This window comes from Metarhizium robertsii (genome assembly GCF_000187425.2).
Source record: "Metarhizium robertsii ARSEF 23 chromosome Unknown MAA_Scf_5, whole genome shotgun sequence".
In the NCBI taxonomy this organism is placed as follows: Eukaryota; Fungi; Ascomycota; class Sordariomycetes; order Hypocreales; family Clavicipitaceae; genus Metarhizium; species Metarhizium robertsii.
This window is the reverse complement of record NW_011942193.1, coordinates 3,985,990-4,008,762: the sequence shown is the minus strand read 5'-3', so window position 1 is coordinate 4,008,762 and position 22,773 is coordinate 3,985,990. Positions and strand designations below refer to the sequence as shown.

Sequence of the window (22,773 nt, the reverse complement as noted above, 5' to 3'; positions counted from 1 at the left end):
AGAATAGATTACATGGGATGGATTCACCGATACTAGCAGAAAAGTCCTGCAAATCTCCTTGCTACATGTACTGTCAGATCGTCAATCAATCTGCAAAGACAGGCTAGTAGTTTCGCGCCAGTTAAGTACAACCTCTGCCTGAGACTCAATGCAATGACGATGATCGCGGCTGTGTGGTACATTATCTCCCTAGGCTGCTTCCTGCCACGACCTTCTCCGACAAGCCATGAATGGTAACTCGCCCAAGATGTCCTTTGTGCTGACAGTTGTCACTATTCTCGGCAGCGCCCAATCGCGGATCCATGTAGTACTCTAGAATAGGAAATAGGCGGTCTTCTGTTCTAGTTCCGTGTGCAAGATCGACGGGATGTCGGCCTTGGTTTTCAGCAGGCCAGCCACTGAAAACGAGAATGATAGATCCCGTCGGCCGCCGTTGTGGGGTGAGGCGTATCGCAAACGTATCCAAGAACACGCTTACAGCAGCGGAATTGGCTTGCCCACGGCTCCCGATGATAGCAGAGGATAATAATAGCAAGATGGACAAGTCTAAATCGTTGCGAAGATTTTTGGCGATATTAATTGTTCCTTGTACCTCGGGTCTAATGGCGGCCATGGGTTGGCTGCGTAACTGTTGCACATCATCAAATCCTAAATCACGTCAGAAAAACATTTATAATAACCTGAGGAGATGATAACATTACATACGAGTAGCACCATGGAACATTGGACGCAGGCCTTGATGGGAATACAAAGTTCCTCGCTTCGCGGGAGTGCATCCAAAGCGCCAGCCTTCTAATACCCCCGAAGCCCCCGACGACGAGGTAGGATGCGTGTCCTCTTGCAGTATGATCAACGAGGGTATCTAGATTCATCCACAACCCAAGGTAAGTCGCGCGGTAAATAAATAGTGGCCAGTAGAAGTGTTATCAAGGCTGGTTGCTTTTTGATTGCATCAAGACAACCGTGCTCTTGGCTGCTTATATCGCAAGACTCGGCAGTGTCGTATATATTTCTTTTGTGGCCGTCTTCCATGGCCCGAGATGAACAGTCTTTTCTTGGTTACCGAATTTGAGGTCCGAGAAGTACTGTTCGAGACAAGGCAGCACGTGTTGAGATACGCCTGGCTGGAAAAGAATATGGTCCACCACTGCTCTGTCACTCCTACGAGCTGTAGCTAAGCAATATGGGCTATCCTTCAATGTTATCTTCTACTCCAGATGTCCCTCATGGGTTGCGAGTCGGCTAGCCCAGAATAAGTAATAATTGTCCCGAGGTTGCTGGGACAAAGCAGAACATGGGTTTCAATCCAACGCTACCAAATAAAGTGGCCTGCCTGTGGTTACAGTGTAGATGGGCACACCTAGTCCCTACATATATCCATGTCCGGTCAATACTTATTAATGCCCCATGGGAAGCCGATGCCGGTGGAGTAGGCACGGTTTTAAGCCGGTGCTGGCTTGATAAGCGTCGAGTCAAGTGGGATGTACTACCAGACTTGACATGACACATGCAGATAAGGAGGCTAGACCAATGTACATCTTTTCTTTCAAGTTAAAAACTACCCGTTGGCAACTAAGTGCAACGGGTACACATCCCACTTTGTATTTGTCCACAAACGGCAAAGCCGAGCTCATTCATTGTGGAGGAGCATTATTTTTCGCCGCAAGTTACAGTATTTACAAATTACTTGCGGTCAATTTACTCCTTGATGCCATGGATATAGTTTGCCATGGTGCTATAACGGAGCTTGGGGAGTGGAACCAGACGCAGTACCCTAGACCCTTTTCTCAACATGGAAGCTACACGTCGCACAGCGGATACAGAATTGCAAGTAACAAAGTCAAGAGTCCCTTCATTCCATTGATAATTTATCTATAGCCGATATATGCACTGACTTTTAATCAAATTCCATCATTGTGGCCTTCCTAACACCAAACTTCTGAGAGATGGTCACCCAGCCAGCTGTGTAACAAACAATGCGAAACGACGCCGCGTCGGTATTCTCCCCAAAACCCGCATCCAAAGCCCTTTCAATGACTTCGTAATCGACGAAACCTAGGTTCTCAACAGCTTCCCTCGTCAGCAGACTGCTAAACATTTTGTGCAACGGGCCGTTCTTGGGCCAGTTCGTCGGTGCCCAAAAGGTAACCTTTTTGCGGTTGTACAGCTCGTCGGTAATATAGGGACGAGCGGCTTCACGAAGAATCCATTTCTCCGTAAGGTTCTGTAGAGCAGACCCAGCAGGCCGGCTAGCTACGCCGTTGATTTCTGTTGGTGCGTACATGATCTTGATGCTTGGCGGCAGAGCGTTTACATATTCTGCGAGTTGGTGATCAAGAAATGGCGTACGTCCCTCAATGCTGTGCGCCATTTCTGCACGGTCGCCCAAACAGGACAAGATGACGTTTATTAAGATGCTCTTGTTCCACAGGTACATGGCAGAGTTGCTTGGGTGCCATTTGCTGCTTAGTTTCTCAAGGACGTCGTTTGAATGAGACGCCATCAGCGTCTTTCGGCTATCCCACTCATCCCCGTACTCTTCGTGTATCCATTCTTGGTACACGTGCTTTGGAGGTTGCCATGCCAAAAGACTGTCGGGCATTGTGCTGTTGTCGTTAACGGGCATCGTCCCTGCCATTTCGGACTTGCTGGCCTGTGGTCGCCAGGTAGCACTCGTCTCCGCCTGGGCAGTTTTGCAAAGTGCCTCTCCGAACTCGAGATCCTCGGACGGAGAAGATCTAAGCATTGTCAAATCCGGCTCACGAAGGAACTCGGTCGCAAAGCTGGGGTATCCGCAAAAGTGTTCGTCGGAGCCTTCCCCAGTCAAGACAGCCTTTACGCCATGCTGGCGTGTGAATTCCGACAGGCAGAATTTTCCCACGGCATTGAGATCAAAATGGTGGTGCTCGCAGTGGTAAGCCGCCTCGGCGAAATTGTCTGAAAGTGCTTGCTCGTCCAAGTTCAGCTTGAAGCACTCGACGCCGAGCCACTTGGCAGTTCGGTCAGCGATGGCTAATGTCTGTGATTAGCACGAAGAAGCTGTTGTGGTTGATATAGATTGGTACAACCCACCTGTTTCGTCGTACTCGGACTCCTCGCCGAACCGGATACTAAAGCAGGAAATGCGTCTAGATTCTTCATTTCCGATTGGGACATTCTGTTTCTTCACAAGATCTGCGGCTATGCCTGCAATCGTAGACGAATCAATGCCACCCGACAAGTATATGCCTACCGGCACGTCTGCCTGTAGACGAAGGCGAACTGACTCCACGAGTCGTTCACGAACTCCGAGCACCATGTCATCGATACTTCGGACATCAGGCTCGGTCTATCCCCTCACGGTCAGTACCTAGAGAACACAGTTGTACTTGAATTGTAATCGCAAGCATGGAACCTACTTTGTCAGGATACTCAGCATCCCAGTACTTCTTGATTTGCACGCCATGCTTGTCAGTCACCTCCATCCAGTGGCCAGGCATGAGCTTCTTCACGCCTTTGAAGATTGTCCTGTCGTCAACCAACCAACCACAGTCCGAGATTCCGCGAACGTCCCATTCTGGCTCCCAGCCCATAGCCATGAATGCCTTTGCCTCGGATGCGAAGAGAACCTGTTCGGACACTGTAGTCCAGAGCAGTGGCTTTATACCGAATCGATCTCGACCCGCGATGGTTCGTTTAAAGCCCTCTCTATCATCGTGGAGAACAAAGGCAAATTCGCCACGAAGGTGCTGAAATAGGCCAGGGCATCCATAAATTTTATACAAAGCAATGACCAACTCGCTGTCACTGTCGCTGGAAAACCTGTAGCCATACTTGTCACCACACTCTTGCCTCAAGCGGTCATGGTCATATATCTCTCCGTTGACAACTGCATGTATCTCTCCGTCGTCACTGTGCAATGGCTGCGATCCATTGGTCGAGAGGTCGTTGATTGACAATCGACAATGTGCGAGACCGACGTGTCCGTTTTTGCTTATCCAAACGCCCGATCCATCTGGACCGCGATGCTGAATATCATTAATTCCATCTTGCAGATTCTTTGAAAGAGATTCAATTTCAGCTTTGGTCGCTGTTCGGCTGTCCTCGCTGTCTTGTGTCTGTCGTCTGTCGACGCTGGCTACCCCGTTAAGCTCGGCGGCTTGGGAATCGACGGTGTGCCTTATTAATTGGGGGCAAGTACAACATGCTAGAATACCACACATAGTTGGTAGTGTCCGAGAAATGTGATATAAATCAACACGCAAGATGCCGTAGATGCAAAATTTAGAGGCGATGAATATGAGGTATCTGCGAGTAGAAACGATTTACCAAGGCAAGGAAATGAGAGGCCGCATAGGGAGGCCGTATATAGTACTCTATGTATATATAATTTTTTTCCCGGCGCGATTACTCCCTTGCAACTCCAATGTTCTAGATTAGCTGGTACTCACTCTGCACCCACCTTTGCATGACTCTATTCAAGTTTGAAGTATTAGGGGATGTTTTGAAAATTCCGTACTGACTAAACTACCGAAGTGGATACACCACGTTGTTCTTTGATGTCGGAGCAAGCGATAATGTCCGGTAGTTTCAGAGTACATGTCTAGTTTTGGAAACCTGACTCGGGTGTCTGATACTTCGCTCTCGGACGCAGCCGGTGACATGACACGTCATTGCCCTTGGTGTTTCACCTTGACTCAAATTTCTATTGACTCGTCTGGTCTGATTCCTTTTTTTAGTACAGCACTTTTCGCTTATACGGTAGTAGGGCGATTGCTTTAGTAAACTAGATGACTAGGATGTTCCTGCACATACTCTTATCGTCGCGCAAATAAAACCATAAGCCGGATTGTTGAAGTACAACAGCTGTCATGTCGTCATTTCCTGCGTCAATATCGACGCACTTGAGAACTTTGAATACAGGGATTACGAGTGATTAAAATTCATATTCTGTGACATGATGATGAATAGGTTTTCTGAAATGTACGCCGTGTTTTCATCTAGCTATGCCCTTCAAGAGCTGTGTCTATTGATGCTTACATACATGAGCACGTATCGACGTCATGGCTTAAGATTCCATCACTTGGCACCAAGACGTTCCCAATGTGAGGTCAAGATACAATATCCAAGGCTGCCTGCCGCCATGTCTCGACAAATCAAGTCTTGGCTGCAAACTTGCTCATGGCTCGGAGTCTCCCGCCGAACCAATAAAGAAGCCAGATACCTGCAATTCCAATTAAACTCAGTCCACCCAAGACGCTGACACCTCTGGCGACACCCAGATTGGTGAACAAGGGATGTGCAAACGAAACGCTTGCACAAGCCAATGCGCTGCGGAAAAAGTCATTGGCGGCGAAAAGACTGGCGGCATAATTGGGATAGCTAAGCGGAATGTAGATGAACAGACATTGGAAAACAACAAAGACACTGGCTCCGTATATGGTAATTCCAATGGTGGGTGCAATCCAGTGAATGGAAGGTCTGGCTGTCCAGGCAAACATGAAAAGCCCGATTGTAGGCCCAAAACAGAACCCTAGTGCTGGAAGCAGGCGTCTCTCTTGTGTGGTAAAGCCACTGCGACCCAAGAAGTAGAGGCATATGCTGTAGGCAATTACGCCTAGTATGCAAGCGGTGAGAACACACAGGAACACGAGGCCCATTTGGCCCAGACTCATGCCGTAATAGACGGGGTAGACTAGCGGAAAGACTTCAAAGACTGCGAGTTGATGGTCAGAGAAATGTAGGATATGAACGATGGGTAGACTTGCATGAGTAGTAGATTCCATATATGATGGAGGTATAGATCTGCACAAACAGCACGGCCGGATCTTTGAATGAAATCTCGATGGGCTTGATGAGGGCTCCGACAAGGGCCGAAGTGCGGCTGCCAGGTGTCTTGTCCATATGGCTCCGGATTACGAATTGCTTGCCGGTTAGTTTAGAAAGTCGCTGGGCGCGTCGAAACAGGATACCCTCGCTGCTTGTTTCCGGGAGGAAGAGAAACATGAGGACCAGCACAGGAACCGAGGCCCAGATGGTCTCGTACAAGGACCATCGCCAGTGCATGGCGGGAACAGAAAATCCACTCAACAGAGGTCCCAGGGCAGCTACGTACAGTATCGTCAGTACAGTCAGACGCCACCTTGCATTGGAATGGCTACTCACGGCCGCAATAGGAAGCAGAGACCCAGGCCAGCATAGCATATGGCAGTGCCTCCATGCTGTAAATGTCCCCAACCGAAGCACCTCCCGAAGCTAGACAGGGCGAGCCAAAGAAGCCCTGGAAAAATCGAAGTGCAACGAGGGTATGGAAATCCGACGCAAACGCTGTGGGCACAGAGATGATGACAAAAAGCGTCATGGTGATGATGTAGACGGGGTTTCGACCAATGGATGGTATCTCGCTGAGTGGTGAGAAGATCAATGGCCCGATGCCATAGCCGAGAACGTAGAGTGATAATCCTAGAGTAGCCTCGACTATGGTGACTTTGAATTCTTTCATGACGCCTTCTGTGGAACTCGTATAGATTGCAGATGACATGTACACGACAAAGGTATACAGACAAATGATGAGCGTTATCAAGAACCGCTTGCCATTTGACCAATTGTAAGGATTGTCAGAGTCATTGCTTCCATACCAGTCCACCACATGCAAATTGCTGTCATCTTTGAGTTCATTGTTGAATTCACTCGCACGAGGTGAGCCGATGGACTTTTTTCTGTGGAACGTAATTGTCTCCAGTTCGTAGCCGCCGTCGCCGTCGAAGCCGGGTTGACGAGGCGACGAAGGTCCGCTGCGGATCGTGGTTGGAGAGCATAAGCCAGAATCCAAGTCATTGAATGGATTGTGCGTCCATTTCGTAGGGAGCTTAAACCCGGGCTTCTCTTCGGGATATTGTAGACGGCGGTTATTGGTGATCCAACGAATGATTTGTCCGATGGGAGCGTCGCGAATCAAGTCGGCCATGCTGCCTGATCAACACAGCATAAGCGCCACGATATTGAGCGGGTTTGAGAATTCGCAACCTGGAATAGTCGCTCAAGTTGCTATTCACGCCTGGCGAATGGTGCTGTTTGATTTGGATTCAATGTTGTGCGTTGATGAGCGACTTGAGGACTCAAATTTGATAAAAGTTTGCGGCGGCGCGGAGGAAATACAAGCAGCTAAACTTATATCAAGTCATGACTATATCCGATGCTACTCGGCTCAAATGAAGACACTCTTTTAGCTTGACAATACTTTTGCTAGTAATTGGAAAGGACCCTTGTCCTTGTTCCGGTTGCGAACGCTCCAGATGTCGACTCATGTGTTGGTTTCACAACCTCCTAGTTCATGCAAATCACCGGACGTGGCGACCCTAGCGGCACAAATGGATATCCCACTTGACTTGACTACCAATTCGACTTGTTGAGTCGGGTATTTTCTGCTACATGGCTGATCTTGGCTGTTTGGGGCAATGTCTTGGAGCACAGACTGACTAGCCTGCACATATGATCCACCTGCACATTATGCAGAGCCCATGAGTGGAACCAAAAGAAAAGGGACAAAGGAGAAAAAGAAAGGAAGATGGAAAATACTTAAAGTTCAGAGCCACAGTATCGATGTAGTGATAATACAAGAGACGGAATGCGCGGTGCAGGGTTGGTTGTGGAAGGACTCTACCAAAGAGCACTTGAGGCTATCCAACGCGGGAACAACCTAAGAGGCCGCTGGATGGTAGCAAATAAACGTCATACTGACCGCTACGGACCCTGGCCGACTTGTGGATGCACCGATTTTGGGTTCGTCGAGTCCTAGACAACGGGCAACGACCAACCTCCGGGTCTAGGTTGGGAGAACTAAGGGACAGCGGAGATCGGATTTTGTACGTAGGGAGTCAAGTAGGGCTGACTAGCCGTCCCCACGAGTAGCCACTCGGCTGAATCAGACATCACAGATTAATGAGTCGGAGCTTTGATCTACGACTGGGGTCTGCTTGGATCGAACTGACGGCAACCCCAAATCCCACTCGGCTCATGATACAGCATATAGAGTCTGAGTAGCCCTTTCTGTCACACGAATATCCGAGGGCTGCCATCGCCGGACTGAGGGCAGAAGACTGTCACCGACTTGTGGTATTGATCGAGCTATTTGATCTATCTAGACGTGGAGAAAACCATAGACTTTTGAGACCAAAGACTTAGTGCTGTTATTGGATGAATTGAGATTGATGGAAGACCCTGATGCCGACGGGTTGCCCTAGGGTGGGCAAAGCGGGCGAGAATGACGAGACTACTAGTTGATCAGTCACGTTGAAATTATACGCCCAGGGCCCCGAGAGGAGAAAATGAACGGGAAGCTTTAGGGAATAACTCAAATCTAGTAACTTTGGAAGGCTCAAGTCCAACAACTCAAATAGCTCGAGTCCAATAACTGCAAAAAGCTCACATCCAGCAGCAGCCTTGATTACACCTGCAGCAAGGGTTCACATTGGCGTGGGACGTAGTAGTTATAAAACGTTAATATTGAATCTATAAATCCATAAATAGCTCAGCAGTAAATTCCTCCTCATTCCCTTCCCGCTCTGGGCATGTAACGCTTAGCTTAGGCACCCTTATCCTTTTCGCCATCGTTGGTTTTGTCGTCCTGCATAGCCACAGCCTCCTCATCGACCTTTTTGATATAAAGCTCCTTTGCGTGCTCCAGCATGGCCGTAATCAACTTTGCGTCGGTGCCCAAATCCTTGAATCCTATCACCTCCTTGTGCCGAGGTATACTCTTGATACGCTCCTCACTCAGGTCAAGAATCAGGCCAAGATAGGCCATGGATTCTTCGTCACGGCCATGAGGAGGGATATTTGGGTGCGTACTCCATCGGACCTCCTTCTCACCAAGGAAATTTCCCGTCACACCACTTTGGGATTTCACCCACAGAACTTTTTGCTCATCGTAAATCTTGCCAAATTTCAGAGCGAGAAGAAGCTGTAATTGCTGAACAGTGCTTGCGTCGTCGGACGGCCAGAGCTTGGAAAGCTTGTCTTCAGTAAGCTTACCCCTTAGTAATAGCGAAATTTGTAGGGCGTGGTGAAGTGAGTAGAAGTCAACATCGTCTTGTGATAGGTCGGGCGCTCGGGACTTGATAAACTCCCCAGGGCTCAGTGATAGTGGGTTGATATCTAGCATGCCCTTTGACTGACCGAGAACGTAGGCAATATCAAATAGTTTAGGCAAGGGCGGTGGGTTCTTCTTTAGATGCTCGCCGATTGCATGTAGGCTGCCACGGGTTTGATCCTTGAGGTTCTCCTCATCTCCTAATGGTTGACCATCAATTGCAGGCACCAAGGGCGTATATTGCCTAACCATGGCCTCAGAGGTCATATGCTCGATTAGCTCCTTGTTAAACTGCTCGGCGATGGGCTGAAGAGAGAGTTTTGTGTCACGCAGTACCAGTTGCGGTAGCTTGAGCAGAAACTCGCGTTGCCTGCGGACAATCATGGGCGAAATCTCTGCTGTAATCTGGTTGGCGACATCTAAAGCTCCGGCCTGAATTTTGGGCTTGTCCGCATTCTGAGCCTGTAAAGCAACACGGGCACTCGTGTTTGCAATGGCAATAAAGTCTGCGGCATCAGACACCACGCCCAAATGGTCAGCAAAAAGAGTACCGTTCAACTTGTCCCGGAATACCCTGTTGTTAGACACCGAGTCGTCTGAGTAAAAGTATGTAAATACTCGATCATCAAGAAACCTGGCCCATCTCTTGTCGCGATTATCCTGTACGTCCTCTGCTTTAGGTAAAGCTTTGGGCTTGTACAAGGACATGATACCCCTAAAGACCTGTATGACAAAGCTAAAGGGGGCAAGAGGAGTCAGCAATAAGATGTCAGCGTAGATACACATCATTTTATCGATAACATCGACTCCCTCTTCAGAGTCGGCCTCAGCCAATGCACTGAACCCGCAGCCAACAAAAGGGATGATGGCGGTCACGGCTGCGGCTCGTTGCAGGCCCGTTGTATGCGAAGTGAAGGCTTGAACCATTCCCGTCACCCAAAGGGCAACACCAGCACCCTCACCAGCTAGCTTCACTCCGGAAAGTTTCAATTTTGGTGACTCTGCTGTGATTAGCTCGTAGCCTGATAGCCGCGTTCGTGCTTCTCCCGCCTTGACACCTAACTTTGCCGCTTTTTCACCCATCTTTTGAGAGCTGAAGAGGTCCGAGAAGACGTCATCTGAGGTCTTCCGGGTCAACTCTACTCCCTTGGCATCATCGATTGCTTTGGGTAGCTCTTCTCCGTTGGGATCGGTCGGCTTTACTTCCTCTTCAATTGGCTTTCCCGGCTCAGGCCTATCGTTTCCCGGCGCCGGTGCAGAGGTGTCAGAATTGCACAGGGATCCAGCTCTCTTGCGCAGATTTGTGCTGCATACGCTGGCAAGAATTTCTCTTTCACTTTTATCCTCAAAGTCCCTGGCCCTATCTTTGTGAGATTGGACTCGCCGCTGTGTCTTCTGGGCCTCGGTTTCTCCCTGCGGGCCTTGGTCAAATTTATTCCAGGGCTCTAGTTCAAAGGGCTGTCTCTCCCACCCTTCTTTTTTCATAGTGCCCTGATCGATCCCTACGGGGGGGAATCCCGCGAGATCCGGTCGGGCGCCAGCATGCGATAATGAATCAAACTTGTCGTTGTAATCGATGTTTTTCACAAAAACGCCTTCAGGTTCTTCTCCATTTGCAATCTTCTCGGCAAGACCTGGGTTCCGAAGGATTAGCTCGGTTCGGAAATAGCCCTTGATTTGCTCCGTTGGAATGCCCTCAAAGGCTGAATATTCAACCTGGTCCAGGTAATCACTCGGTATGAATTTTTCATTTGACACAAACTCTCCATTGGCGCCTTTATTCGCAAGACTCCCATGCGTGTCGACAACATTAGGCGCATCTTGTATTTTCCATATAACGTTGAGGTCTAGGCCATCCCGGCCCTCGGGTTGAGTCAGTACTTTGCTCGGCTTTCCATTTTCCCAGTTGGCAGAAAACTCAATGCTCTTGTGGACACTTTTGGTCATTGACATCCACCGTGTAGTAGACTTGGTCTGACCGTTGACGTGCTCCCACAGACTGGTGGATTTGAACTCGTCAGAGCCACGGGCGGCTTCGGGGAATGGCTTCGGCTTCCCCGTTGTTGGGTCATAGTTTCTCGGCCAGAGGCCTTTGTTTTGCTTCATTAGTTCAGCTGGGTAGACGATTCCCTTGCCTGTGCTGAACCATTTCTCACCACGCAGCGAAAAGCCCTTTGTGTGTTCAAGTTTTGTCCATGCTTCGTCTAGTTTAAACGGTATTTCTTCATACTTGATCTTGAACTTTTGCAATTCGGCCGTGTTTTCTGAGGCGCCGTCTGGCAATCCATCATCGAGGGCGCGGTCGTTCAACCGCCATGAAGTTTCAACATGCTTAGCTGAGCCTGAGCGAGGTATGGTTGGGACAATGCTGCGTTTGAATCTACCCCGGTTTATTTCAGATGACAGAGGCTGTTCTGCAGATGTAAGCAAGAACAGGACAGCCGTCCATATAGTTATTGACAGCCAAATCTGCCTCATTGTTGCAAAGGGATATTTGATTGTATGTCTAGAAAGGCTTAACGAAAGAAGGGACGGTGTTTTTCTAAGATATAAATTGAGTAATAGATGAGTTGATAAAGAAGGGATGGGTAGGCAATGACATGAGTTTGATAAGGTGATCAGAAGGACATTTATATTTCTACGCTTGTGAGCCGGCAGGTGAATTTCAGTATCTGTCATTAGCATCAATGGAACGCATTCTTCGGCTCGTCGGCTTTCATTGAAGCCAGTCTGGTCCGTTCCGTTCGGCAGTTGCCTTTCATCCAAGCACAGCCGAAAATGCGATTCAGGCCCTGAAGATTTAGGCAGGGATGACATTCCAAGGGGGGATGACATTCCAAGGGGGGTTACAGATGGTTCAAGGTAGTTATTACTATAAAAAGCGTGTAAGGGGGAAAAGGTGCCTGATAACCTGTGATGGTCTAGCGCGACTGGGCTGTGCCCAACCTGATAATCCTTAGTCCAAGAATGGTCGATAACAATCGAACTCGGTCAGTTGATACTATACGGCCAAGGTCCACGGACGTCTTTGATCATCAATGTAAGGCTCAAGCACTGATGATTAAATTTTCTTGCCCGGTCACTTATGGCTGAACTTGCAGGGGATAGATTTTATACAGTAATAAACTAGCCATTTGACTAATGCAATGGTATATGCTAGATTGAAACACCGCATCAAGGGCGCCAGCATAACCATTGATCGCCGTCATGCATGACCGCCGAGAGCGTACAGCTTCTACTGTGGTACTCGGCCCGTCCTACGTGTATCAAGGCTTGGCCTCACTGGTATGAAACAGAGCTAGCAAGAGGACGATTGTGTACTAGTGACAAAGGGCCAAAGCAGAAGAGACAACAAAACAAGACAGTGGAGTTCGGCACGTGGGAATGCTTCCTTACGGATAGGCCCGGATCAGGTACCGGGGCGGAAGGCGAGAGAGCGTGTTCCAGTGACATCGCAGGTTCGGGCCGTTAGAGCATTAATGAGCGCTGCACTGTGCTATACGAATTGGGGCTTAGATATTTATGCTCACGATGATACATTTATGGCTCTGACTTGGCAGCGTCGCCTCGGGTTAGATTGGACTCTCTATTGTTAGCGTTGCTCTGTAGAAACTCTAAAGCTCGTTCATAGCCGCTGAAAATTATTCGTAATACGTATATACAAAAAAGTTGTTAGACGCAGTCGTCGCTGGAACATTTTAACACATCATGGTTAGCATGGGTGGCCACAAGTTGTGGCCGTGGCAGTAAGCATCGGCCGTTAACGCTCAATGTTAACTCAGACATCGTTAGTAAGTTCCGAGAGGGAGTAGATAGCACGCTAATCTACCCAGATACTGGAATTCTGTGATCCGAGTCGCAGAGCTCGACGTGGGCCGGTAACAGAGTGACGTAATCACTACTGTGACGGTACAAGGGCACGACTCAGATAGTGCGCAGCTTGGATACAACGATTATCTATATAGAGATAGATGGTTCTGAAGAACCATTAAAGCTCCGAGCCGCACTCTCCAGGTTCTCGGGTGGAGCCGTTCCCCCTTACACTCTTATGCCGCATGCGTTGTTATGCCGGCTTTGCCCCCCAGTTCTTGTGAAACTTTGCCAATATTTGCCCTGCCCGCTCCTTATCCCAAAAAGGCTGGGCTGAAACAAGCAAGCAGCTCTACGATTGGTGACCGCAATATCGAAACTGTCCCAGTCGGCAGTTTGCTGCTGGCATTACTCAGATTATTTTTTTTTAGGTATAAATTCGGCGGTATGAGCCGCATTCAATGTACGTAAACTAATCCACGTCGCCGAAATTGTAACGTAGTATAAGGGTAGTTGATAGTGCTTCGCATCAGGCGCCGCCTGTTTTGGGACGATTGCACGAATTGGTACCCTCTCTCTCGTTTCATCACCACTGTCTTCCAGTGTTAAAAGCCCTGTTGCAACGACGAGTTGACGTCTGCGAACCCTTGATTGATAGCATTTAAACATAAATTGGAAATTAATTTGTACATTTCCTTAATTTACAGTGGATGAAATAAAACCGACGGAGCTTCAAGAGTAATTCCGACCGCGACGTTTAGCTGGCGTAAATACATAATTTAACGGGGAGTTTTGGTGGAAATCTTCAGATAAACTGTAGGTGTCGCTATGGTTGTGCATGCAAAATAATACGTAGATCGGGCTCAAAACGTCGACCCTATAAAAACCGTGTTTTGTCATTGCTATCTAGCTGCATCGTGACCGCCCTTTTTTGGTGTTGAGGCGGCTTAGGTAAGCCGGCTCGGTACCCCTTTTCGGGACCCACATCGGTAGCGGCGACCAATCCGGGCGCGTGCATCGGGGCTGATGTGGTGGCCATCCAACATAAACAGCAAACATTGGATATTTGTGTGGCCAGACCTGGACTCTAAAGAGTGTCATCACCGCCTGACGATATATGAAAGCCATTCATGGGACGGGAGCGCGGAATAGCCCATCGTTTCAGCTATACAACTAACTGTCATCACGCCCGGCGAATTGGCCGACTCTACAGCTACTACCACAATTCTTGTTTCGGCGAGCGAGAATATAGAGATATTCCTAGCAGGCGGCCGTGCTGCTTGAGCTTGATCTTCGGCGTATATCTGCAAGACCGACGAATTCCCACAGGCATCGGCTGGTCTCAACGGAAAATGAGCACCACCGGGACAAGTCTAGTTGCCATTTAGTTATCCCGTCGCAGCCTGTGTTAGGTAGGGATCTTTGAGGTCTCTGGAGAATTCTCCCTGGTGTAGTAGAGCATGTTAGGCAAGCATTTTTATCGAGGGGGTCCATGGCAGCATCTTTGCTTATGGCATCAGGATGCTCAACGTAGTTCTCCCCGCCAGCATGGTTGTACCTGAGGTGACAAAGACATTTGATGCTGTCATAATATGCTACTTGGATGTGACACTTGGCAAGCTGGACTCTGCAAACTCCTTTAGCTTCCTGTGCAACCTTTCTGCTAGGCCCAAGGTGAAGTCTATCCGAGGGAGCGACATGACTCCAAACCGAAATGGAATTCATTGTCTTTTGGGATGCGTATTTCTTGCTGCACGTGTGAGTCCTCGGCTCAAAACGGCCTGTATGCATTTACCTGTTGCAGCGTTTGTTCAAATTGGTGTGCCGAGATTCAAACAGTCTTTACCACTAGAAGCTACGATTGAAACAGAGGCTACTACTATCACTACTATGTCTTTATGATATGGGTCATGTGACTGTAGTATTCCATTGATCTTCTCGGCTCTCGCAGGATACGTGTTCGAAAGATGATGTGAGCACTGCGGAAGCTGACTACAAGACTAGACATGAAGCAGTACGCAAAACATAATCCAGGACGCGCAATATACAAATCTGCGCAACCAGGCTCTAATTCTTGTTGATTCATTTCGGGCTGCACCAATGAGTTTCTAGAACTCTGGAGAATGAATGTGCACGTCACGCCTTGAGCGTAAAATTTAATGGCATGAGCGATAAACTTGTTTTGGTTGCCATCCATGATGCCACCTGAATGGAAGAGGTACTCCTTGCTATCCGCCTAGAGTGTTTTGTTTTGCAAAGTCATGATGTTGTGGCTTTAGTTCGTGCAGCGGGCTAACCCTGATCGCAAAAATTAGCCAACCTCGACTACTTCCGGTGACGGTGAGCGTGCAGCTAGTATTGTAGGCCCTTTCGGTGAAACTAGTAGATGTTTCACGACTTCCCTGACTACGGCAGGCTTCTACGGATGATCCACGCTTGTCACTGCTGACCAATGTGATCCGTAGCCTGCGCTTGACTTGGTGTTAGCCACCAATGACGGAACTATTATAATCGTGTCATCATCCATTAGCTGCTCGCTACTGTAGTTCAAATCTATGGCTCTGAAATGGCGAAGCGTCTGACGCGCAACGCGCAACGCGAGCTTCTGTTCGGCGGCTACAACAGCAAGCGTTACAGATCCCTACTCGCCCCCTGAGTCCTTCCTTGTCCCTCGGCCCCCGAATCAATTGAAGATAGCAATGATTTTAAATCGAGAGAAACAGAGGATGAATAAAGTTTATTCTGGATAGCTCAGGCAGGTATACACGGCAGTAGAGAACGAAACGATATCGATTGCATGACATAGCACGTTATCCACTGGGTCAGCTGCAGCAGTGGCACGGTGTGGACATGTAACGAAGTCTAGATTTCCTCGAGCAGCAGCGTGACGACATGTAACTCCCTTTCGGGCCTCGTCTAGCCGTAATAGCCTTGCCTACGCGTTGTTCCACGGCTGGCTGGACCAGAACCAAGACTGAATTGACGGAACTTTCGGCTACTGATTGTTTTTTTCTTTTCTTTTTGGTTGGGATTGTGTCATCAATGTTGGAAAAACACCGGCATACTTTTGTCTAGCCGGAATAACACGTTGTCTCTCGGCAACAGTTATTGTAGCGGGCTCAGGAGATGGCACTGGAAGTTTTATTAGCATGTACGGTTAGGCTTAAGTTAGTCGTACCATCAAAAATAGCGCATAGCAAGCTCAAATTGTTGAAAATGATCGAAAGGACTTTAACGCGCATTCGCAAGGGTGTGTCGTATACCACAACTCGTTCGAGATTCTCCATCTATCACGCAGGCTTATTCCAAGTGAGTCTAGACTACAACATTAGACTATTGATGAAACTTTAAGCAAGGTCTTAGTTGTACTCTGCAGACACAATCACCTCGAACGAAGCTTCACGGCCACGCCTACCATAATTGGGAACATTTGAAGTCGTCATCCTTACCACAAACTCCTTTGTTCTTGGTGTCCAGGTGTGATTGGAGCCCGCAGGCTTTTACTATAAAGTGCTGTTCAACCTCCCACACTTTCGTCCTCTCTTCTTTTCCACAGGCACACAACATCCCACGGTGACAAAACAGTAGCTCTACCGCAACTCGGCTTGCCTTTTCCTTTGCCACGCCGCCGTTGGTAGTTGCTAGTCGCCACGTAGGCAGATTCCATCAGTGCGTGATATCGTCTCTACCTCCACACCGCCGCTCACATTATACTTGTCTCGCATCACTCGCAGCAGGCAACTAAATCATGGCGTTTGTTTGGTCCGTTGTCGGTATGGGGAGCCTGGTTGCCATGATGGTGGGCGGCGGCTTCGGCCTCGGCGCCACCATGATGGGCGCCATCTCCTTGACGGTGCCCAAGCCCACAATATTCAATCCGTATAACATCTTCTACAGCTTCAAGCTGGGCCTGGATGGTGCCGGCGCAAACGAAGGACATGACCTTCTGCGGGGTGCCGGAGGACGCGCCCCCAAAATACTGGTTTTCGACAATCACGGCCAGCAGATAGGTCAGACCAAGAAGCAGGTTAAATGTGGCGACGGAGAAGATCACTGTGTGGAAGTGGTCAAAAATATCAAGAAGCAGCCCGCCTACGCGATGCTCCTCGGTCAGGACAATCCCATTTGCCTCGCTTCTGCCACTGTCACATACCCCAGCGGAGACAGGTATGCATGGGTTGGAAACTGGGCACACACTTGCAACAAGGCATGGTACGATACAAACTTGTCCTCCGCGTCCGTATATCAGTGCTGACAGAAATAGGTACTTTTCCGACATTGACGCTCACCACACCAACGGTTCTGTCAAGCTTCTTTGCGCATGGTTGGGCTTTGATGGCTACAAGAACAATTACTCGACAGGCATTCGAATCCATTTCCCCGAGTTTGCTAAGGGGTTTGCCGGTAATGGAAACAATGCGAGCTAGTATGTTTATCAAGTCTTTCTAACAGCATTCCATCTCGTCTTGCTTTCTTGGAACCCCCGCCAAATAAATATCAACTAACACGGCGTGTTCTTTAGTTACTGCGAGCACAACAACACCGCCCTTGCCTTTTTCAACAACCGCGGCCCCAAGTACTTCAACGGCGACAATGCCCAGGAGCACAGGGTCAATGAAAAGGACAAGAAGGAGCAGGACAAGAAGAACAGGGGCAAGAGATCTGCCGACATGAAGGCTCAGTCCGTCCGGTCTTACCGTGCTGCCCACTCGGCCAAGGTTTTGTGCGACAGCTCTAGTTCCGCGGGCCCAAGTCTAGTTTCTGTCCATGAGCGATCCTTCTGCCACATGCCCGACAAGGTTCTTTACCACTTTTGCGAGGATGTCGCTGTTGGTTCCTGCTGGGACCACAAGAAACATGCCTTTGGTGCCAAAGGTCCTCGCGCGATGCAGTCTCGGGCTGCCTTGCCCGACATCGAGTTCGATAAGCCAACTGTCTGGGGAGAAAATTAGGCGTCTGGCGCTTTGTTTATGGTGGCGGCGGTCTCTGTTTCCTCTTGTTTCTCGAGAATATACCCAACAGATTTTGTGTCTTTTTTTTTTGTTATTACGTTTTGCTTTTTATTATTGCGTTTTGATTTTTGCTACTACGTTTGCTTTTTGTTATTGCGTGTGGATTTTGTGTTTCGCGTCAAAGTCTTTGTGGGCCATGACAGCGCCATAGTCAAGTAATAGTTTAGTTTAGTTTTTTTTTTTTTTTTTTAATAATTAATTCTACTTGCATGGCACCTTTTCCTGTTCAAGACGGAGTGATGCTCATTTCGCCAATTAGCACATGGTCGTCATTGATGGTGACGGTACACCACCAGGCCGCTCGGCGCTATATACAGCACTACTAACCAGATAAACCCAAAGACTCGACATCGATAACCTTGAGTGAGATTCTAGCCCTCTCCATAACCCTAAGGCTTTGGTGCTAGTCCATTGAACTCCAACACAGAAGGCCCATCGTCGCACGGATCCATCGAAAGCGCCCATGATGTGGTCATCGCGCCCATCATTCTGCGCGCCATTCTACCAATCGAGCAGATAATGACGCATGTCTGCAACATGCTGACCCCTGAATCTTGCCTCTTGCATTCTATTGCCTGAGGTCGAGACCATTTAGCGCCCAATTAGCACCATTGTCGCCACTCTCTTTAGCCCGGGTTACATCATACAAATAGAACTCATAATTGCCCAAACAGCGGGATTAGTCAGGGCAACTTGGGAAAAGTGAAAGTAATCATTTGATCATACTCGCGGTTGCCCAGATCCTACTCTGCTGTGACAAGGGCCTGTTTAGGGGCATAGAACAGTGTTCATATTCAGCGAATACTTTGCTTTAATATCAAAGGTCCTTAGTTTTCCTTGAGGCCCTAATAGCAGAAGACCTTTATTTATATTAAGAAGCGTTTAGGGACCTTGCCCTAGGTCTCGTGATCAGAGCACTTGTGTAATTATCGTCGGGTTTAAGGTTCGGCCCGTGCCTTCATGGCAACGTGTCATCCGTGTAACATCTGCAGAATAACGAAGTCAAGATTTCTAAAGTCCGCGATATTAGGCTTCTGATTGAATGGAATAGCAGTGTAATCGACAAGGCCGAAGAATTTACAAAAGAAAGCCTTGATATCGACACGGTCGTCTCCCTCCTGAACGATGTGAGTGATTTAATGTAGACATCAAGTGCGGCACACACCTGCGGCACATGGCACTATATAGTAATAAACTTGTTGCCTGGAGGGTGTCAAAAAGCTTGTTTCTAACCGCTACCTGTTTTATTTTTACCGTGCCAGCCGCTGATTGAATCTCGCGCTCCTCCAAAACTGAAGAAGCTAAGCTTGGCTACGGATGATCTGGTACAAGATCTGGCATTGTACCAAGAATGATATCTGACTCCATGTTGTTTAAAATATCCACCTATAAATTTTGGATTCGGTGAGACCTGGAAAGGGTCCGGGAACACAATCTTCATACTACTGAAGTACATGGCGCAGACGTTAACTGGTTGACGAAATACTCTAGATGTCGGCCAATAGTCACAGCGCCGCACTCCGGCTACCCCTGAGCAAGTGGCTTCAAGCTTTGACGCAACCATCATATTCCAGAATCATCGGGCTGCAACTTTGAGCAGCACCTCTTAGCATGGCATTTATCGACATGCTTTATCTAAACCTTACTGAAGCGCCGCAATCGGAGCATCTCCGGCATTCTTCCGGCTCCCCTTTGAGCCATCGAGGGCTTCCCCAGCCTCCAGAGCCACCTCCTGTTGGGCTATTCAGTACTGCTCTCAATCCAACAACTTCAGCCGTGCCTACAGAGACCATGGTACGCTGGTATGCTGTCCTAGTGTAGGAAAGACTGCCAACGTTGGGTTCGACACAGCTCTGGTTTCGACTTTGCCTTATTCGAGCAACCGCTAGGAAGACAAAAGGCGATTGCAACAATCTTTCCCTTTTTAAAATTTTCCCATCAACTATAGGCCAGATTATCGGCATGGCTTGCCGACTGCTTCCGTTGCCATTATGTGGCTTGGGTGATGACTTCTTCCCCGAAGAGTGTCTGCCATAGCGCCTTGTTTCATAGGCATGCCAGGACGGTTGGTATAAGGAGTATGAAAATGACAACTCAACATATCATCAGATTAGACACCTTCAAAGGGTTCTAGTCCCCACGTGCTGCGGTGAGTGCTATCATGATGGCGTTGCGAGGCTGTTGCATGTCAGTCGCGAAGGCAGGGGAAGTCCTGCAGGAGCTATATCAGAGGTGGATGTATTCCAATGGCACCCATATCTTTGACTGATATCGCCGGGTCTGGCGTATTGCCAAACGATATACGGCTAGAAAATTTTCGCCTCGTTGGCAAGAGGGTCTTGGTTGTGGATTTCGAGATGGTACACCAATTCAACGCCTAGGAGGACGTTGACGAACAGATGACGCATATAACTAATTGATTAGCTTATTGGTATCAGTATAATCAGCGATGGTTCTTGGACGATGGCTTAATTGAGCCAGAGACAGATACGGTAGAATAATGAGACTTGGCAACGTTAATGAAGATTCCATGTTGAGTCTATTGCACGTGCATTATTTGCATATGGGCCTTGCGTGGAACTATCATCATTACAATCGTTCCTTTGCTGTCGGTAACATTGCCGTCTTCCTGGAGTCATTCTAAGTTGGTTTTGTTGAGAGTGTCGACGGCTTGCGAACCTAGCAGTGCAGGTTACGTCGTGACTCAGCCTCTTCCTGTTCGCTTCCAGAGCTTGAGAAGCCCACGTGGAAGACTTAATAAGTAATTCCTGTGTGATGCCGGTTTTTTTTTTTTTTCGCAAGCCACGCGCGGTGGGAGTTCCTCGAACGCTACGAACTTTTCCACAGCCATCCGACGTGTTCGAAGCCATCAATTGATGGTATGAGATGACTCACAGCATTTGTCCTTTCCAAATGATGCCCCATGTCAAATGTAATTGCGACAGACGGCGATCCTCTTTTAAGAGTTCCAAAGGCGGGTAATCCTTTCAAATCGCAGGCCCCTCGATAACACGCAACCTCGGAGCCACCACATCAATTTCCAGAGAGGCGGCATGCGACGGCAATATCGGCAGCAGCTGGGATGGGAAAACTCAGTTGACGTCATTACTAGCTAGAGCCTGCCTGACTTGAACAGTATGCATGTTTCCAATTGCCCGGGACAGTTGAAGGTACATGGGTAGGGCCGTAGTGGGTTTCGTAAAGGCCACTTGCATGAACAATTCCGCTTGAGTCATCAATTGATCTGCATGAACCGTTCCGGATGACTGTGCCATGAATCGACTTTTGGGTCAACCCTGCTTATCGGGGCTAGCAGGGTTCAATACTTGATAAATAATGGGGGTATGGCCTCGTAAACCAGTCCATGCATGCCATACAAACTATTCTATCCTCAAAGCATCCTGCCTTGGTTCAACAATGGAAGTTCACCCAGAACAGTTTCTGACACGACCGGGCGGTGTGAAAGTGTGTTACCAAACATTTGGTCGCAGCGGAGCGACGCCATTGCTGCTGCTCTCTGGTGGCGCGCAGTCCATGTTATGTTGGCACGAGGACTTCATTTCAATGGTGGATGAACAGCTGGGAGGCTCCTTCATCATCCGCTTCGACTACCGAGACACTGGCCGATCTACCAATTTCCCCCTCGGCGAAGCGGCTCACTATTCCATCAACGACTTCTGCGACGATGCCGTCGCCATTCTCGACGAATTGCGCATCGAGTCCGCCAACCTCGCCGGGTTCAGTCTCGGGGGCGCCATCGCATGGATGATTGCTGCTCAGCACCCGCAGCGCGTGAAAAGCCTCTCTCTTTTCTCATCAAGTCCCGTCGGCCCGTCGCCGTCTACCCAAGACGCCCTCCCGCAGTTGAACCCCGAGCTCGGCGCTCAGCTGGCAACGGCGCCTATTCCCAGCGATTGGCAGAATCAAGAGATGGTCTTGGACTTTCTCATGTTCTGTGTGGACTGTACTTCGTTTCGCAAGTACGAAGGCCGTGAGCGGGAGGACATGTACCAGAGACAGGCTGTCGAGTTTGCGCGCATCTCCAGGCAGGGCAATAGTGTGCAGAGCATTTTCAACCAGAGCGCAGCGGTATCCGGACGCTGGCCAAGGGAATTGCTATGTAATGTCAAGTGTCGCACCACCATTGTGCATGGCCGGGAGGATCGGAATATTCCACTGGCGCACGCCGAGGCCTTGAAGGAGGAAATCACAGGGTCCAAATTGGTTGTTGTTGAAAGCATGGCGCACGAGATGCCGAAGCGAGAATGGTCTAGATTTGTACGTGCAATTGCTAGTACTTGTATCTAGTTGGCACCTGGGATTATTCTAGATTGAATTGAACCTTCCATGTTCTGCGCTCCGTTACCCTGCCCTCGTCACACTACCTCAACCTCATCCGCTTTCCCCTCTGCTCTATGCCTTGGTCGTCCAACAGCCTCACCACGGAGAACGATCTTATAAATAGCTCCGCAGAAGAATTTTACGATGATTGCGCCCAAGACAAGGTAGTTTTTCTCAAGGCCTAAATGACTGATGAGCTTTATTTATACCAAGGTGTACAGCCACAAGAGAAGCGTATCAGTGGCAAAACTTAAGATTGTAGCTTGCTTACTGTTCCATGATATGTAGTCTGAGATGAGCTGCAATGGTCCTGTAATATACGTGGCTCCTCCAGATTGTTCTTGATCCATCGCCAGCCTTCTTTCTCCTCACCCGTCTGCCGCGGGTATTGGCACCGTACAGAGAGGTCTCGACCCTGCGAGCAGTCCCATAACATGTTGAGATGCTACCAGACATCTTGGAGAGAACCGGTGAGAAAACAGAGAATCTACAACTTAAAGGTATATAAGGTTTAATTGTAGGAGGCACTGGTGGGAGTGA

At 48.8% G+C, this 22,773-nt stretch overlaps 5 protein-coding genes across 5 annotated transcripts; 2 read left to right on the top strand and 3 right to left on the bottom strand.

Annotated features, from left to right (window-relative positions):
- Window positions 1-1,897: 1,897 nt before the first annotated feature.
- Window positions 1,898-4,202, bottom strand: MAA_06966 (asparagine synthase; the record flags this gene model as incomplete). Its single annotated transcript, XM_007824964.1, has 3 exons — window positions 1,898-3,012; window positions 3,073-3,328; window positions 3,399-4,202. 3 exons carry the CDS (start codon window positions 4,200-4,202, stop codon window positions 1,898-1,900), a joined length of 2,175 nt encoding a protein of 724 aa, XP_007823155.1.
- Window positions 4,203-5,135: 933 nt separating this feature from the next.
- Window positions 5,136-6,946, bottom strand: MAA_06965 (Major facilitator superfamily domain protein; the record flags this gene model as incomplete). Its single annotated transcript, XM_007824963.1, has 3 exons — window positions 5,136-5,742; window positions 5,795-6,086; window positions 6,145-6,946. The coding sequence occupies 3 exons, from the start codon at window positions 6,944-6,946 to the stop codon at window positions 5,136-5,138; spliced, it is 1,701 nt and encodes a 566-aa protein (XP_007823154.1).
- A 1,617-nt stretch (window positions 6,947-8,563) lies between these two features.
- MAA_06964 (Heat-labile enterotoxin, A chain) lies at window positions 8,564-11,548 on the bottom strand (the record flags this gene model as incomplete). The annotated part of the gene is made up of 1 exon (XM_007824962.1): window positions 8,564-11,548. One exon carries the CDS (start codon window positions 11,546-11,548, stop codon window positions 8,564-8,566), a length of 2,985 nt encoding a protein of 994 aa, XP_007823153.1.
- Window positions 11,549-16,628: 5,080 nt separating this feature from the next.
- On the top strand, window positions 16,629-17,832 carry MAA_06963 (uncharacterized protein; the record flags this gene model as incomplete). The annotated part of the gene is made up of 3 exons (XM_007824961.2): window positions 16,629-17,092; window positions 17,145-17,306; window positions 17,403-17,832. The coding sequence occupies 3 exons, from the start codon at window positions 16,629-16,631 to the stop codon at window positions 17,830-17,832; spliced, it is 1,056 nt and encodes a 351-aa protein (XP_007823152.2).
- Window positions 17,833-21,309: 3,477 nt separating this feature from the next.
- Window positions 21,310-22,200, top strand: MAA_06962 (hydrolase; the record flags this gene model as incomplete). The annotated part of the gene is made up of 1 exon (XM_007824960.1): window positions 21,310-22,200. One exon carries the CDS (start codon window positions 21,310-21,312, stop codon window positions 22,198-22,200), a length of 891 nt encoding a protein of 296 aa, XP_007823151.1.
- Window positions 22,201-22,773: the final 573 nt, after the last annotated feature.